Raw genomic sequence first — 17341 nt, 5'->3', positions numbered from 1 at the left:
AATTGATTTTATATATAAAAATATATATATATATGTAGCTTGACTTACAGAAGGTAACACAGCAGTACTTCAGTATGGTAGGAATTTTTTCAATAACTGTGACTGCATCAAATGAGTAAAAAAAATGTTGCTGATTCTGTATATCTGAATGTTGTGAGTGGTTTCTTTCAAATGAGCAAAAATGATTTGAGTTCCCAAAAAGCATATACATTTTAACATATCGTTCTCATAAGCAAAACAGGTTATTTTGACAAATTCATGTGAATTGTATATTATACAGAAATGATGTAGCATTTTATTGAACATATGATGTAGGAAGAATAATTTTTTTAAAAAATATTCCTTCTAACAAGAATAAGGGGGAAAGTTTAAAGAAATCCTAAAACTACTAGCCCATACTTCAACAGAGGCAAACTGTAGGAATATTCATGAAAGACAAAGATGGAGTTTTTCCTGGCTTCAAAGAGCAACCGTTTCTTTCCTAGAAGAATAAAATCCTTTAAAACTTCATTTTCCAGAAATCCCTAAACTAATTATTCAAATTGACTATTTGATGGCCCTAAGTGGAATCCATCCAGGCCAAAAAGAAAAAAAAAGAAAAATTTACAAACGCACATCTCCAGGGGAGCCTGGGTGGCTCAGTGGGTTTTAAACGTCTGACTCTTGGTTTCAGCTCAGGTCTTGATCTCACAATTTCATGAGTTTGAGCCCCACATCAGGCTCTGCGTTGGCAGTGCAGAGCCTGCTTGGGATTCTCTCTCTCCCTCTCTGCCCCTCCCTCGCAGGCGCTGTGTCTCTCTCAAAATAAATAAATAAACTATAAAAACAAAAACATACCTCCAGAATGAAACTCAAGGGAACCAGTAGGAATTATGGGAAGAGGGAGTGATTATTTCCTGTTTTCCCTCTCAAAACAATTTAACTGTCTTGGTATACAGTGATGAGTCTCTTTTAAGATTATAAATGGTAAAAGAAGGTTAGGGCAGGAAGGATGGAACACTAAAGTAAAAAGCAATGACTTTTTAATCAGTAAAAGAACGACTAAGTGTTCCACCTATCTACTTAACACAAGAAGACATTTACTTTGTGTCCATCCATGCCTTATCACACAAAAAGAAAGGTAAATGAAAATTACCAAATGAAGTTTTCTAGGCTACTCTGATGTATTATCTCTGGCTCTTCACATGGTTACATTTACTGTCTGTTTGGTATCCTTTTACTGTTTTCTGCCAGTGTTCACCCGTGTGAATATATATCACTGGTATGAAATCACATGGCATTAATAAAGATGCCATTAATGCTTAAAGAATACTCTATAAAGCAGAGCAGCTTGTATCATCATGACCAAATTTCAAATATATTATTTAAACTAAACAGTAGGGTATATTTCAAAACTTCTAATTTCTCATATTTCTCAAATATATTGCTGAACACAAGCTAGATGGCAAGACTGATAGTATACTCATATAAGAAAAGAATAAGCATACAATATGCATAATATGAACCTAGTATCTATAATAATGCAAATCTAATACATAGAAAGAGAAATTTAATAAAACGATAATGACCATGTATTTCGAATTGTAAATTCTCGTTAGGGGTTTCAGCAGTAAGTCAAACTACATAAAAGGTATATAACACTTTAAAAAATGTCAAATTTCCATTTTACTTGTTCTTTCTGCATAGGTCTTAATTTGTAAACAATTTCAAAGGGGTTCAGGATTTTATTTTTTGTAATTAAAAAAGCAGTAAAGATCTGCATCACAAAAAATACTTGTCTTTTTCTTTATAATAAAAGATAGCTTTCAAAAACTAAAAACAAATTCATAGTCATCGAAACTCTGCAAATCAAAACCACAAACGTACCACTTCATACTCATGGAATGGCTATAATAAAAAGATGATAGCAAAGGTGTGGAGGATACAGAGAAACTGGAACCCTCATACACTGTGGTGGGAAAGTAAAAAGGTGCAGCCACTGAGGTAAACAGTCCAGAAGTTCCTCATAAGGTTAAACATAGAGTTACCATATGATTCAGTAATTCCACAGCCAGGTATATAACTCAAGAAAATTGAAAACAAATGTCCACACAAAAACTCGGACACAAGTGTTCACAGTAATTTTATTTGTAACAGTCAGAAAATGGAAACAACCCAAATGTTCAACTGATGAATGGGTAAATGAAATGTGGTATATTAATACAATGGAGCATTATTCAGCAATCAGAAGGAAAGAAGTACTGATACATGCTACAACCTGGATGAATTCTGAAAACATGCTAAGTAAAAGGGGTCAGTTACCAAAGACCACATATTGTATAACTCCATTTATCTGAAATAACCAGAACAGGCAAATCTATAGAAACAAAATAAATTAGTCTACCTAGGGCTAAGGGGTTTCAAGAAAACAGAAGAGGGGTAACTGCTAAAGTGCACAGAGTTTCTTTTTAGAGTAATAAAAATGTTCTAAAACCGTGATGGTTGCACATCTCTATGAATATACTGAAACCCACTAAACTGTACACTTTAAATGTGTGAATTGTACAGTATGTGAATTATAACTCCAGTAAGCTGCTAACATCCTCCTCCCTCCAAGGGAAAAAAAAATCTAATAACTGCAGCTATACATAGAATAACCTAGCATATTCTTTGAAAGTACAGATCCCCTGAACCAGCCAGACCACTAAGTCATCAACTATGAAGTGGGATGCACTTTTCTAGACTAGAGGAGCAGTACAATAAGACCAGTTCAAAACCTGACTGTCAACTTCCTAGCTACATGACTTTCAGTAAATTATCTAATCTCTCTACATTTTCAGGTCCTACTTCAGTACAATGCAGGAAGAAATGCCTATTTCACTGGGTTACTATAAAAACTTAATAATATATACAAAGTATACTATAGGACATATTGTGCTCAAACAATATTTTATTATGATTGTTATTTTTACTGGACTTTTATTTTCCTGTTCTTTATAGAACTTCTCCAATATCTGCCCCAAATCCATGCATCTAAGTTAAACCTTATAAATCTTAACTCTTTTCAAGAAATAATAACTTTTCGGGGAGGCTGGGTGGCTCAGTCGGTTCATGTCAGACTCTTCATTTCAGCTCAGGTCATGATCTCAGTTTGTAAAATCAGGCCTCACATCAGGCTCTGCAATAAAACCTTGGGAGCCTGCTTGGGATTCTCTCTCTCTCTCCCTCTGCCCCTCACCCACTCGCACTTTTTCTCTAAATAAATAAATAAGAAATATTAACTTTTGGAGCACCTGGGTGGCTCAGTCAGTTAAGCAGTCAACTCTTGGTTTCAGCTCAGGTCATGGATTTAGGCCCATGCCAGGCTCTACACTGGCAGCACAGAGCCTGCTTAGGATTGTCTCTCTCCTCTCTGCCCCTCTCCCCGAAATAAACAAACATTAAAGAATTGTTTTTAATTTTTAAAAAGAAATATTAACTTTTATCTTTAAAAGCAGTTTATTGTCTATCTGATGCCCTGCCTGGAATAAAATAACATTTATGAAATTACTATTTTTACAGAAATACAAACATTACAAGAACACAAACTTCAATAACACCACTAATGGTGGGAGGGTGCTCCTTAAACAAATTCCATGGTTATTTTTAAAATTACAAACTTAGGCCTAAAGGTCAAAAGATGAGGCAGACACAAATAACAACCAAATAAAATTTGCCAATTTTTAAAAATACATTCACTTTAGTAAAAATGCTATACCTATATGCTAAGAACAAACTGAAGTAAATTTAAAATCCTGTAATTTCTTAAGAAATGTACATTTTTAATTCCCAGGTAAGTTGATAACATCTCTATGGAAAAAAATCCTTAGTAAGACTCTCATGTGAATTAAAGCCAACATTTTCATATAGAGTGTAATACATACACAACACAGTAAGAACACAAACAAGAAATAACATTTTATATTTCTATATAAAAATTTAGCATTTCTTTTGCTAACAGTCTCTAATTCTATTTAAGAATGAAACATATATACTATGGTGAAATTGTGACTAAATCTGGTATGAAATCAAAAGTCAATCAACAACCAATTCCTATCTGAAGACATGAAAATGAATATTGCCATTCAAATTCTGGAGAATATTTTAATATCTCATAAGTGAGTCATATTTTGAAAGTACAGTTCATTGCTTGAGAAAATCTGTCATGGACTTTCTAAATGCATTTAATTAAACCAATTAAATTAAGATTTTAAGTTTCTGGTTAGAGTTAAATGTAGAAGAGCACAATACCTAAAATTTATACCTTTTTCAAAGTTAAATAAATTTTTAAACACACCTACAGAATATTATATCTCTACAAAGCTGCAGTGTCTAAAGTTTCCTTTGTTACCCACTATAAGAGCAATGCTCAAGCAACAATATATTCAATTCACCTATTTTATTCGGAATAAATGTGCCTTTCGTAACAAAGAAACCTTCCCTTAAAAAGTTCCATAATCAACTTTTATGTAATTTTTAAAAATGTTATAAATCAAGCCCAGATATCTTTATCAATTTCTCAAAATTGGTAAGTCAAGGTTTACTATACTCCATAACTTAAAAATGAAAATAACTACTTTTACTGACTTGTTTACACATACATATTTCCTATTTTTTATACTACTACCACTCTTTTGCTTTTTTACAAGGCTCTGATATGCCAATCTTTTGTAGCAAATTAGGTAGAAAAGTCAGGTAAAAGTAAACAAACATTTTTCAGATAAAGAAGGGCAAATGAAAGAACTGGAAAATGTAACCCTTAATGAATCTACTGTACTTTTTAAATATTTTAAAAATAGATGGTAACAAGTTAAAAATTCAGGAAATATTTTTTTACTGCTACGTATTCACTTTCTCCAAATGAAAATGAGAGGATAGGTTCATATGAAAAAGGCCCAACTACATTTATACTCTAAGTTTATAAAATAATCTCAAACCATATAATATTGCTAAAACTGAATAATTAAAGTAAAACATAAAGAAGACATTTAGAAATCAGCTGTTTTTAGGCAAGTATCAGGTATTTTCTGATATGGAAAAGCACTTGACAAAATTATCTGGCATAACAAATACTACAAATAATAGTAACCCAAGGTCTCTTACCAATTTCAGCAGGTAGTTGTTTGATTTTGTTCTCTCGAATGCTAAGCATGCTGAGTTTTGACAGATTTTTGATGTCCTTTTCCACAGTAGTTATACGATTAAAGCGAAGGTAAAGAGTGGTGAGAGAATCTAGCCTATATACCACTGAAGGAATTTCTCTCAGTTTATTATGCCGTAAATCAAGCATCCGCAGCTTCTTCAAGTTATCAAGAGAGTCAGGCAAACTGGTAAGTGAGTTTTCATTTAGAGCCAGTGTCATGAGATTTACTAGACAACCCACCTCTGCCGGGAGGGACTGCAATTTGTTGCTATATAAATAAAGTTCTGTTAATTGAGTCAACTCTTTGATTGATGATGGCAATATGTGTATAGACCTCTTGGATAAGTCCAAACGCATTGAATTCTCTTCCCGGCATTTGTTGAGCTCTTTAATCACCTCTGCATTGCTAGATTTTTTTCTAGTCCCAGGTGCTGGATTTGGCCGTTTGATCGTATTGTCAACTGAAAAAGCCACCCCTGGTTGGGCAGCACTGGAGTCCTTCTTTCCATCTTTGGCATCTTTCCCTTTGGTCTTAGGTTCTTTTTCTTTGCTCTCTTTCCCAAAACCTCCAGAGGCTTTTGCCTCCTTTTCTCTTTCCTTGGCTGATGGCACTTTGGGATCTTTCTCTTTAGAGTCTTTTTCTTTTCCTAAACTACTACTCATGGTGACTCAAGCTTCGGCAAAAACTACATGAACTCCTTTGTTTTATTTGCCAACAACAGTCATTGGAATTCAAAGATGAAGAGACAAAGATCCTACACAATCAAAAAAGGTGTTGGCTTGAAGAAGTAATCACCATGGAGTAACAGCCATCTGTTACATGTTAGATCTAAAAGCACTATGCCCATTTCTGATAACTCATTCCAACTGGTAAAATGCTGCTGGTCAACGATTCATTAGAATTCCTGAAATATAATACAGAAAGAATATTAAATTACTTTAGATTATAATTTATATTAAGTAAATGGGCTCTGAAAAACAATCTTACTGAAAATCTGGCCATTTTATGATTTGATGCAGTAATTTTCTATTGAACATTTTGTTATGCAAAATCCACTGAAAAGCTATAAAAATTAATAAGGCAGGTTCTATCTTCAAGGACTTTATAATCTAACAGGAAGAGGTAAGATAAGCGTACAAGTTACTGTAAGTTTGTAAGAACTGAAAATTGGGGGAAATCATAATAATGTTTGAGTGCTTTCTATGTACAAGCACTACTGTTCAGAAATTTACAAATATTAATACATATAACAGCCCTATGAGATCAACTGTTGTCCCTATTTTATAAATAGGACACAAAGGCACAGAAATATGTTTAAGTAACTAGTTCTGTGATCTTGGAAAAGCAACAGAGCTGAGATTCCAATGTATATATCTATAGCCTGTGTTCCTAATCACTATACTAAAATTGTTCTATCTGCAATTAACTGCCAGACAGCGTTAGGTAACAGGAAGGATTTCAAAGGCCACGATGATAGAATTGGGAACAGTTTCACAAGAGAACAAAATGAGCTAAGTAAAATATGTATGGAGCACAGCAAACAGTTCAGGTAAAAGGGCATGAAGAATGTGTAGTTCAATAACCATTCCAGGTGATTCTAATGCAGGTAGATGCAGGGACCACCTTTGAGAAACAGTAAGAGAGAGCAATCTCCAATGATATCTATATACTAAAACATGTGAATAGTGACAAGGACTCTTAAGGGTTCTTAAAAATCGAAAAAGTTCACTGGTAAAATGACCAAAACGAGCTACAAAGGCTAAACACAGGAGTAAAATCTTTGTGAAGGAGGCAGTCCTCCCTCTAAGCATTTTCAAATTTAAAATATAATTTGGGGGTGCCTGGGTGGCTCAGATGGTTAAGCATCTTGATTTTGTCTCAGGTCATGATCTCACTGTTTGTGAGACTGAGCCCCGTGCTGGCTCTGCATTGACATTGTGGAGCCTGCTTGAGATTCTCTCTCCGCCTCTCTTGCTCGTGCTCTCTCTCTCTCAAAATAAATAAATAAACATTAAAAAAACAAATACAATTTGTATTTCATGGCTCTTGTTAATTTTATAAGTAACTGGATCTTTATGTGGTAGTAGGGCTTAAAGATTACAGACAAAATGACTAATATCCAATTAGCTTAAGAGGTTAAAAAAGTTAATAAAATTTTATGAAAACACCAATAGTATTTAATAGTCTATGTGCACAGGATCGTGCTAAGAATTTCTATATAAAAGATGTGAGCCCTATGCCACACAAGGTTACAGTTTAATTAGACAGCCAAAACATTCAGCAAATCAGTCCAGGTACATATAATGAAAAGGTAATTTAGGCCAAGAATACTGAATGACCTTAGTCTGCCATAGGAAAGCGAAAAGGTAGAACTTTGCTGAAGCAAAGGGTAAGAGGTGCAGTAATAACCAGAACTGGGTAGAAGACTGATGATCTGTAAATTCCCAGACTAGAGAGTTTGAATTTATCAGCTTATAAGATTCTACAATTATATAAACATGCTATTAGTTGCTAGCACACCAGAAAAGCTATTATCTCCCCCCCACTCACCATCCTTTCAAAACGAGAAAATATTTTGAGCTACAATGGAGACTCGACTAAAAAAAACCTTAGAGGTACGGATTGAGAAACAATGCTGATGAGCCAAAATGAAAGCACATTTATTAAAATGATACAACAAAGAATAATGGAAGTATACACAGATGACGGAATACAGACACTGCTTATTGATTTGTGTATAAGAAACGTATTATGCCAAGTTTCTGGAAATCAAATTTCTATTTAGCAAGGTACGTATGTACTGAATTTAAAGCGAGTTGCAGATGGTATTAAAAGATGTTACATATTAAAGAACAAATCTAGCCTCTCAAAAAGTAAAGTTTCTGCTTAATAATCAGATTTAAAAGCATTTTTGTGAGTTAAAAGTGACACTTTTTTAAACACACACTTGGCATTTTTTAAGATGGAATCCTTGTTCTTCTATTCTGATGTTTCCCAAACTTCCCTAATAACAAAAAAAAAAAATAAAATAAACCTGGGATATTGGTTAAAAAAAAAAAAAAAATTCCCAGGGTGCCTGGGTGGCTCAGTTGGTTGAGCATCTGATTCTTGGTTTTGGCTCAGGTCATGATCTCACAGTTCATGGGTTTGTGCCCTGCCCTGGGTTTTGCACTGTCAACACAGAGCCTGGTGAGATTCTCTCTCTCTCTCCCTCCCTCTCTCTCTCTCTGAAAATAAATAAATAAACAAACAAACATTAAAAAAATAAAATAAAATTCCCAGGTACAAACAAACATTAAAAAAAAATAATAAAATAAAATTCCCAGGTTCTATCCTAAACCACTTAATTGGAATCTTTAAGAAGAAGAATCTCGGAAACATGTTTTAAAAAGAAAGGTCTCAGCAAATGCTTATCCACTTTGGAAATACTTGATATAACCAAATCTAAACACCAAACATCAGACCACTGGTATATTAAATACTGTATTCCTTAAATATTATTTTAAAAATGAAAACTGAGAGGGTGCCTGCTGGCTCAGTCAGTAGAGCATCTGACTCTTGATCTTGGGGTTGTGAGTTCAAGCCCCACTACAGGTATAGAGGTTACTTTAAAAAATTAAAAAAACAAACAACTACATAAATATTTGTATGGCGCATACATGATACTGCTATAAATGTTAAAAATGGTCCCATAAAAAATAAACTAAAAATGAAAATTGAGGATGGGGGGAGGTCAGGAAAGAAAACTGTATAATGACAAAACAAGTTACTAATAATTTAAAGTTTCTACTTAAGTCTGAAAAGAGACTTCCCAAAATATATAAATACCACCACTGTATTTGACATTAATACTAGAGATACTTGAGCTGTTTAATAGTTTTCCTGCAATAGTGATGGATTTGAACTGACCCACATGCTCATCCTATAATTCTTATACCTAATGAGATTTACTGGTACATACAATAGTTAAGTCACAGTTCATAAAAATATAACTAGTTACAGAGAATAGAATTTGGACTTTGACATTTCACCATACTGAAAGGAATTAACTAACCAGGCTTGACTATTAACTAAAAAATTTTCATCCAGTAAAAATATAGGTCGTCTAAGAGAACAAATGACTTGACAGCCCAAAGTTGTTATGAGTCTAATCCAGACCTCACTCAGGTGACACTGCTAAATATTTTTTTGACAAGCAAAAAGTATTGTGAGTACTCTTTCATGGTTCTTGGAAATTAACTATTCAATAGGTTTTTTAAAATCACTTTATAACATAGTGGGAGACAACTACATTTGCACAGAATTTGACTCTTGCACCCACTTATGTAACAGAAAGTGACAGTACCCGTTCTAAAAATGTTTAAAATCTAGTGAAAAAAACATAAAATTGCACCAATTACTAAGCTGACGCTAGCAATGGTGTTTTTATAGTGGGATCTTTACCACTCCCAAAGATGCCTTCATTCCCCATCCCATAATTCCACGTACAGAGCACCTGACATGAATTTTTTATCTTACTTCAAATTCTCACAACCACATCAAGGAAGATATTTAAAGTGTCTCTACTTATAACCAAGGTAGATTCCTTGAGTCCATTTTATCATTAGTTCAAAAATGACACCAAATTAGAAACTACCAATGCCATCTGTTAGTAAAGGTCTAAGTTGATGCAATTTTTCTCTGGTATATAGCTATGTTCCAAATAATGAAAATTATTTTTTTAATGGTTAATTTTTTTAATGTTTATTTATTTTGTAGAGAGCGAGAGAAAGAGACAGAGCATGGGTGGAGGAAGGGCAGAGACAGAGGGAGACACAGAATCCGAACCAGGCTCCAGGCTCTGAGCTGTCAGCACAGAGCCCCATGTAGGACTCGAACCCACGAACCATGAGATTATGACCCAAGCTGAAGTCGGACGTTTAACCAACTGAACCACCCAGGCACCCTCAAATTATGAAAATTCTTAACTTCAAATCCCTGAGTAGAAGAGTTCCTCTATTTCCAATTTATAGACAAGAAAATTGAGGCACTGAAGTCAGATACCTGGTAAGTAAGGAAAAATTCAAAACCAGGTCTGCCTGACTCTAAGCCCATGTATGTTCTTTCCACTATACCATGGTGTATTTCAAAGATAACTGTCCAGATCATCATTGTAGGAGGATGCTGATTACAATGCTTTAGGCCTCCAATACCTTCTAAGTCAGGGATCAGCAAATTTTTCCTGTAATGGGCCACATATTAATTTTTTTAGGTTTTGTGGGCCAGATGTTCTGTTACAGATACTCAATTCCATCATGAAACACCTATAGCACGAAAACACCTGTAGACAGTATGTAAATGACTAGGTATGGCTACATTTCAATAAAAGTTTACCAAAGGAGGCTTCATACTGAATTTGGCCCTCAGGCGATAGTTTTCCAAGTCATACTTTCTGATTAAAAAAAAAAGAAAAAATTTTAACATTTATTCATTTTTGAGAGACAGAGCCTAAGTGGGGGTGGGGCAGAGGGAAAGGGAAACACAGAATCTGAAACAGCCTCCAGGCTCTGAGCTGTCAGCACAGAGCATGGCACAGGGGCTCAAACTCAGGAACCGTGAGATCATGACCTGAGCAGAAGTCAGGTGCTTAACCGACTGAACCACCCAAGTGCCCCCACAATTTCTGATTTTAAATCATTCCTTTCAGGAACGCAAACTGAATGCAAGAAGTAAAAAACAAACAAAAACACTCTTCCTTGTTCTTATATTCACATTACTTTTAGCAATTTCTAAAATAGCTACAATTTCCTAAAATCTAGGGGAAGGAGGACTGGAGGGGAGACAGAAGTGAGAAAGCACCAGCCTAGTAAGATCTATTCTTGGTATAAGACTATAATGATAATCATCAAATGTAATAAATATTTTTAAAAAACACATCAATAAGGCCACATATACTAAATATATTCCTTAGTCTGTCTTACCATAAATGTGGATGTGAAAGTTTTACAATATTGCATATTGAATTACAATGAATAGGACTTCTGGTTCCAAACAAGATGAAATAAACCCCTCTGACTCCATTCCTCCCTTGAATTATAATGTAAAACTCTGGATAAAATACATAAAGCAACTAGCAGAAGATTCTGAAAGGTACAAAAATGAAGGTACAGTGGCTAGGGACCCTGGATGAAGGATAACCTGGTAATACATTCTACGTTTTTTTGTTTTTGTTTTTGTTTCCTACATATCCTGGCAGTAGAAAAGCCAAAATTCAAAAACACCAATAGGCACCTACAAAAAAAAAAAAAAGTCTAAGAAAAGTCCTCTCTCTCTAGTCAAAGGACTATGAAGAGAATGAAAAGACAAGCTACAGTCTGGGAGAAAATATATCTGGCATACATAAAGAACTCCTTTAAATAATAAAAAAGCAATCAATCCAATTAGAAAAGGGGTGAAAGACTTATAGAGACACTCCCCAAAAAAACACATGCAAAAATGTTCTACATCATTAGTCATTAGGGAAATGCAAATATAACTACATGCCTATTAGAAGAGCAAAAATAAAAAATATGAATGATACCAAGGGCTGGTGAAAATGTGGAGAAACTGGATCTATCACTTATTGCTGATGAGAATGTAAACTGACAGCCACTCTGGAAAACAACGTGGCAGTTTCTCATAAACATACATTATACAACCCAGCAACTGCACCTGTAGGTATTTACCCTAGAGAAATGAAAACTTACATTCACACAAAAACCTGTATACAAACGTTCATAGCACCTTTATTTATAAATGCTCCAAAAGTGGAAACAACCCAAATGTTTTTCATCTGGTGAAATGATAAACTGTGGTACATCCATACAATGGAACACTGTTCAGCAATAAAAAGGATCAAACTATCCATGCACACAAAAACTGGAATGGATCTCAAGAGCATTATGCTGAGTGAAACAGTATCAAAAGTTAGCATGTGTGATTCTGTAGGATTCTGTTCATGGACTATTTTTAAATGGCAAAAGTGTAACCATGGAGAGCAAATCCAGTGGTTGCTCTGGCTTAGGGCTGGGTGAAAGGAGAACTATGAAGGGGTACCAAGAGGGAGACTCTTTGAAGTGATGAAACAGTTGTGTACTTTGACTGTTATGGTAGCAGTTATAAGAATTTGTACAAGTTTTCAAATTTCATAGGACTATCAGAGTGCCTGGGTGGCTCAATGGGTTAAGTATCCACCTCTTGTTTGATGTTGGTTCAGGTCATGATCTTAAGTACAGAGACTGCTTGGGATTCTCTCCCCACCCCTCTCTGCCCCTTCCCTGCTTGTGCTCGCTTGCTCTCAAAATAAGTTTAAAAAAAATTTCACTGGACAATCAACGTCCACCCTCCAAAAAAAATACTGCATGGAAAAACTGGTGAAATCTCAGACTGCAGTTTACTTAATAATATTGTACCAGTGTCAATTTACTGATTTTGATAATTGTACTACAGTTGTATGTCATTATTGGTGGAAAATAAATGCAGAGTATTTATTTCTCTTCATTTCTCAGAGAAGGGGAACTCTGTACATTTTTATAAATTCTATCAATCTAAAATTATTTCAAAAGAAAAATGTAAACAAAATACAGTGGTCAATACAAATCTACCATATATAAATTATAAAAAAGCATAGAGGTTTTGTTTTTTTAATTGAACTTTTAAAAACCTCATTTTTGAAAAAAAGATGATGAAAATAATTTTTTTTTTCCAGGATAGAGGTGGGGGGTGGGGTAGAGAGAATCTTAAGCAGCCTCCACACTCAGCACAGAGCCCAATGTGGGACTCAATCCCATGACCCTGGGATCATGACCTGAGCCAAAATCAAGAGACTGATGCTCAACCAACTGAGCCACCCAGGTGCCCTGAAAACTAAAAAAAAAAAAAAAGAAAAAATTTAAATAAATGAGTAATAATTCAAATTGGCTGGGAAAAGATTTTTCTCAATCTTGTTCAATATCAGATAAAAAATATACCCATTTACAGATACCATTCAATTTGGGAAGGCACATATTCCATCAACATTACCAGGAAAGAAAAGATTCTTTTAAGTACAAATACATTTAAATACACTTTAGTTAATACAATTATCATTCATAAAATAATGGTGGGTAAATCAGGAACATTCTAAGCATACATTTGTCTTCTAGATAAAATTAAAAGATAACTAGAATATTACACATCAAAATACTCAGTAACTCCAGTCTTAGTTATTTTCATATCTAACAAAAACTGACCTTTTAGTTAAAAAAAAAAATTAAATGGGAATGGAATGAGGAAAAATATCTACAGTGCTATCGTGGATGCTACCATAAGCCTGAGGTATAACCTGCCGATCGATATCCAGCTAAGTAGTGTTGTGCAAATGTCACACCAGTACTCTTAGAATTTGAGGGTCAGATTAAAAGGACAGTTCCAGTAGTTTCTTTCCTTGAAAATAAACGATTTCATTATTTTGTAATTCATCTGATTAAAATTTAAACACAAGTAACATAACTGACATGTATCATAGAATTGAAGGTGAACATTACCCTGGAAAAATAAAAGGTAAATGAGTTATAACTATATTGGACCCAAGAGGAAGGGAACTAGAGACTATTCTGGAGCACAATTCTGGCAATATGGTAAAGAAGCAATGCACAGAAATTTTATTTACTCAGGCATTTTATAAATAACATGTGTATAGAAGATGAATACTACTAAGACATACATAAACAGTTTCTAACTGACAGTCCAAGGAAGACTTCAAGCAAAAGAAATATAATTACATCATGTAAGCATTTAATAAAGTATTTATTGCACTCCTCTGTGTGCTAGGCATCATGCTAAGTGATAAATAAAACAGACATGGTCCCTGCCCTCAAAGTGCTTACAGTCAAGTAGAAAAAAGAAACAAAAAAGCATTCCATAAAAAGAAAATAAGATGTAATGGCTGAGATATGCAAGAACATTATGAGGCAGAGGAACTAAATGGAGGCTAAGGTTTTACTATCTGAGATCAGACTGTACTTAAGAACACAAGATTACGCAGGGTTTTGTAGCTATAATGAGCACAGATTTTCTTCTAAACCACTCAATGATTTTAAGAGAGTAACATGATCTGTTTTTAATCTCTCACAGTACTATATACAGAATGGATTTTGAGGCAAAGAGTAGAAGCAGGAGACCAATTAGAAGACCACTGCAGTAACGAGGTGGGACTTGATCTTATATTAAAATATTATGCAACAGATGGAAAGTGGGTACATTCAAGAAATGTTTAGTAAAAAAAATTAACAAACTTAGTAATATATTCTATATGGACAGAGAGGCTGAAGAAGGGAATCCTGGAACTAAGAGGTTTGACACAAAAACAAATTTGGGAGTTATCAGCATATTGCTAGTTTATAAGACCATAAACACTGCCAAAAGCAGGGCGGTGGGGAGGGGGAGTTCAGGACTAGACTCAGGACATCTGTAACAAACACCCTGACCCTAGACAACTACAAAATTTACAGATAAGGTAGAGAAGGTTCCTGGGGACAAAGGATGGGCTAGAGTGCTAGGAAGCAAAATCAAAACAATATGGTATCCTGATTATAGCAAGTATTAACAAGGATATGGAAAAACTGGAACCCTAACTCTGCTACTGGGATTGCAAAAGTTTTCCCAATTTGGAAAACAGTTTGGTATTCTATGAACATGAATAAACTCTTCCAATGTCAAAGGAGACCTATGAAATAAACTATCATAGTATACTTATGATTATATTCTCTCAATGCACTTCAATACCTGCCATGTGAATATTATTCACATGGTCCATTATATCTAATGTTATTTATCTCAGTGTTACAGCGATACAGTTTACCTGCACAGCCACCACGATAAAAAATACTCATGTCTTTATGTTAAAAGGTACATAGTACATAAATCTAAAAATTTAAAGGTAAACAATGCACACACTTTCTTGGGAAAGGAATTATCAGTCATATTTATACCATCAATACCAAAACTAGAAAAACCTGTGAGATCATCTAGTACAACCCCATCATCCTAACTAACAACCCCCACTCAGTCACCAAGCACCTATGAGTCAGGTACTATACTCTATCTGGGGCTAAAAAAACCCAATCAAACAAAAACCAGTATTTTTGTCTTCAGTGATCTCACAAAGAGAGGGAAACAAGCAAGTTATAAAACTTTAGGAAAGATAATATGAGAGCACAAAGATGAAGGGGGGGGGGGGGGGGAGTACTGTGATGAGGCTACAGTTGAGTCCTCAAAGTTGAAGAGGGGTTCACAAATTCATTCTGTGGGGATGGGCAGATATTGTGTGCGCAGTTTGAAATGGCATGAGAAAATTATCCAGACTGGGAACCATAAGCAGTTTTTCTACACTGGAGTTTAGGCCCCAAAATAAGGTTGGAAATCAAGACTGTCTAATCTTGAAAGGCTAAGTATTCAAACTTAGTAATTTGGACTTTATTCTGCAGCACTACAATTTTCAAACTCTACACTCTAAACCCTAATATTCTAGAAGAATACTTTCAGGGGCTGTCAAGAGTAAATATGCAGAGCCAATAGAGGACTCATGAAAAAGAAGAGGGCATGATCACAGACCTATTTTTAAAAATTTATCTGGTACTGTTCTGAATGATTTTAAAAGGTCAAGGGTTCAGAAGGAAGACAGAAAAACTAGTTAGAGGGCCACTACAGAATCTAATGATTGAATCTCAAATACTCCCAAATCAGTGCTAGATATGTTTTAGGAGAATCATTTGGGGAGCTTAGAAATCCTAAGCCCTAATCCAAGAATGCTATCAAAATAAGTATCTGAGGTAGAAAATAGCAATCTGTATGCTGAAAGAGTTTTCAAGGTGATTCCAATGCAGGACCAAATCTGGAAACCATGCAATGAAGCCATGCCAAACATAATGATAAATTCAACAACTTTTAATAAGAGTATTTTGAAATTTATAGGTTCATTGTCTCACTGTTTAGGGAAGTGTGGCTGGCATTACGGGCCAGGGTGTGGAGGTATGAAGAACCATCTCTGCACGCTGCACAATCTTTAAATTCTCGTCAGGTATACATACCTAGGTGAAACACCTATTTATAATTTTTAATGCTTAGAACCCAACTCCATTTTTTAAAGTAATCTCTATGCCCAATGTGGGACTTGAATTCATGACCCCAAGATCAAAAGTTGCATGCTCTACCAATTGAGCCAGCCAGGCACCCCTAGAACCTAACCATTTTACATATAAACTCTAAATTTTTTCACTTTTCAGGAATGAAAACAATGTCTACAGTCTAGAAGGAAAGTTACTGTGTTTAGCTTAGAACTTCAAGAATTTCATTTTTTATTATTTCTGACCATCACACACCCATACAGATCTTCACATTTGAGTCACCAACACAACCCTCCCAAATAAGTTTCCAACTGTTAAATGTACAAGCTTTTTTGTTCATTATTTTCTAGTATTGTGCCTGAGCATTTTCATATTGACAAACAAAAGGTGTATTTTCTTTTATTTCTCCCTTCAATTAATCAATTACACGGATTTTTTTTAATTATGTAGGTTACCACCGTTTCAGTATAGTAAAGGAAGTATTACAAAATAATTTGTTATATAAATGGGACATTAGGTCTGAGGCACCTGAGAACCACTGATTTAAACTAAAACCAGAGGTAACAGTAGATGACGAGAATAACTCAAGAGACATTTTTGAGACAGAATGAATGAAACCAGTTGGAGATGAATGGGAGTAATCCTCCCCATTCCCCATGAATGGGAAGAGATCCAGAGTAATGTCAAACTGCTGGCTTAAATAACCAGATACATGTAGCATGATTATCCAAGTTAGGGAACCAGAAAGGAAAACCTGTAAAATTGTGAACAAACTTCTACTGAGGATCCCGTGAAAACATCTACTCTACACCTGAAAACAGGATTTAGAATAAAACAGAAAGGTCTAGGCTAAAAATAAGCTTATGGCTTTGGTATCAATAGCATAATGGCACCTGAAGGTTTGAGAATAGAAAATCCAGAGAGGGCATATAAAATGAGAAAATACTGGGGCGCCTGGGTGGCTCAGTCGGTTAAGTATCTGACTTCGGCTCAGGTCATGATCTCACAGTTCATGAGTTCGAGCCCCGCGTCGGGCTCTGTGCTGACAGCTCAGAG

General features: G+C 34.9%; 1 protein-coding gene across 5 annotated transcripts in view; it reads right to left on the bottom strand.

Annotated features, from left to right (window-relative positions):
* SHOC2 (SHOC2 leucine rich repeat scaffold protein) overlaps positions 1-17341 on the bottom strand; it is a 107631-nt gene that overhangs the window by 53008 nt on the left and 37282 nt on the right. For all 5 annotated transcript variants that reach the window (XM_042908956.1, XM_042908952.1, XM_042908955.1 and 2 more), the window contains one exon: positions 5122-6066. In XM_042908956.1, the coding sequence (XP_042764890.1) occupies positions 5122-5824 (703 nt within the window). In that variant the 5' untranslated portion in view covers positions 5825-6066. The remainder of the gene's footprint in view (positions 1-5121; positions 6067-17341) is intronic.

This window comes from Panthera leo, chromosome D2 (assembly GCF_018350215.1).
Source record: "Panthera leo isolate Ple1 chromosome D2, P.leo_Ple1_pat1.1, whole genome shotgun sequence".
Classification (NCBI taxonomy): Eukaryota; Metazoa; Chordata; class Mammalia; order Carnivora; family Felidae; genus Panthera; species Panthera leo.
The sequence above is the reverse complement of the archived record's forward strand: the minus strand, read 5'-3'. Positions and strand labels throughout refer to the sequence as shown.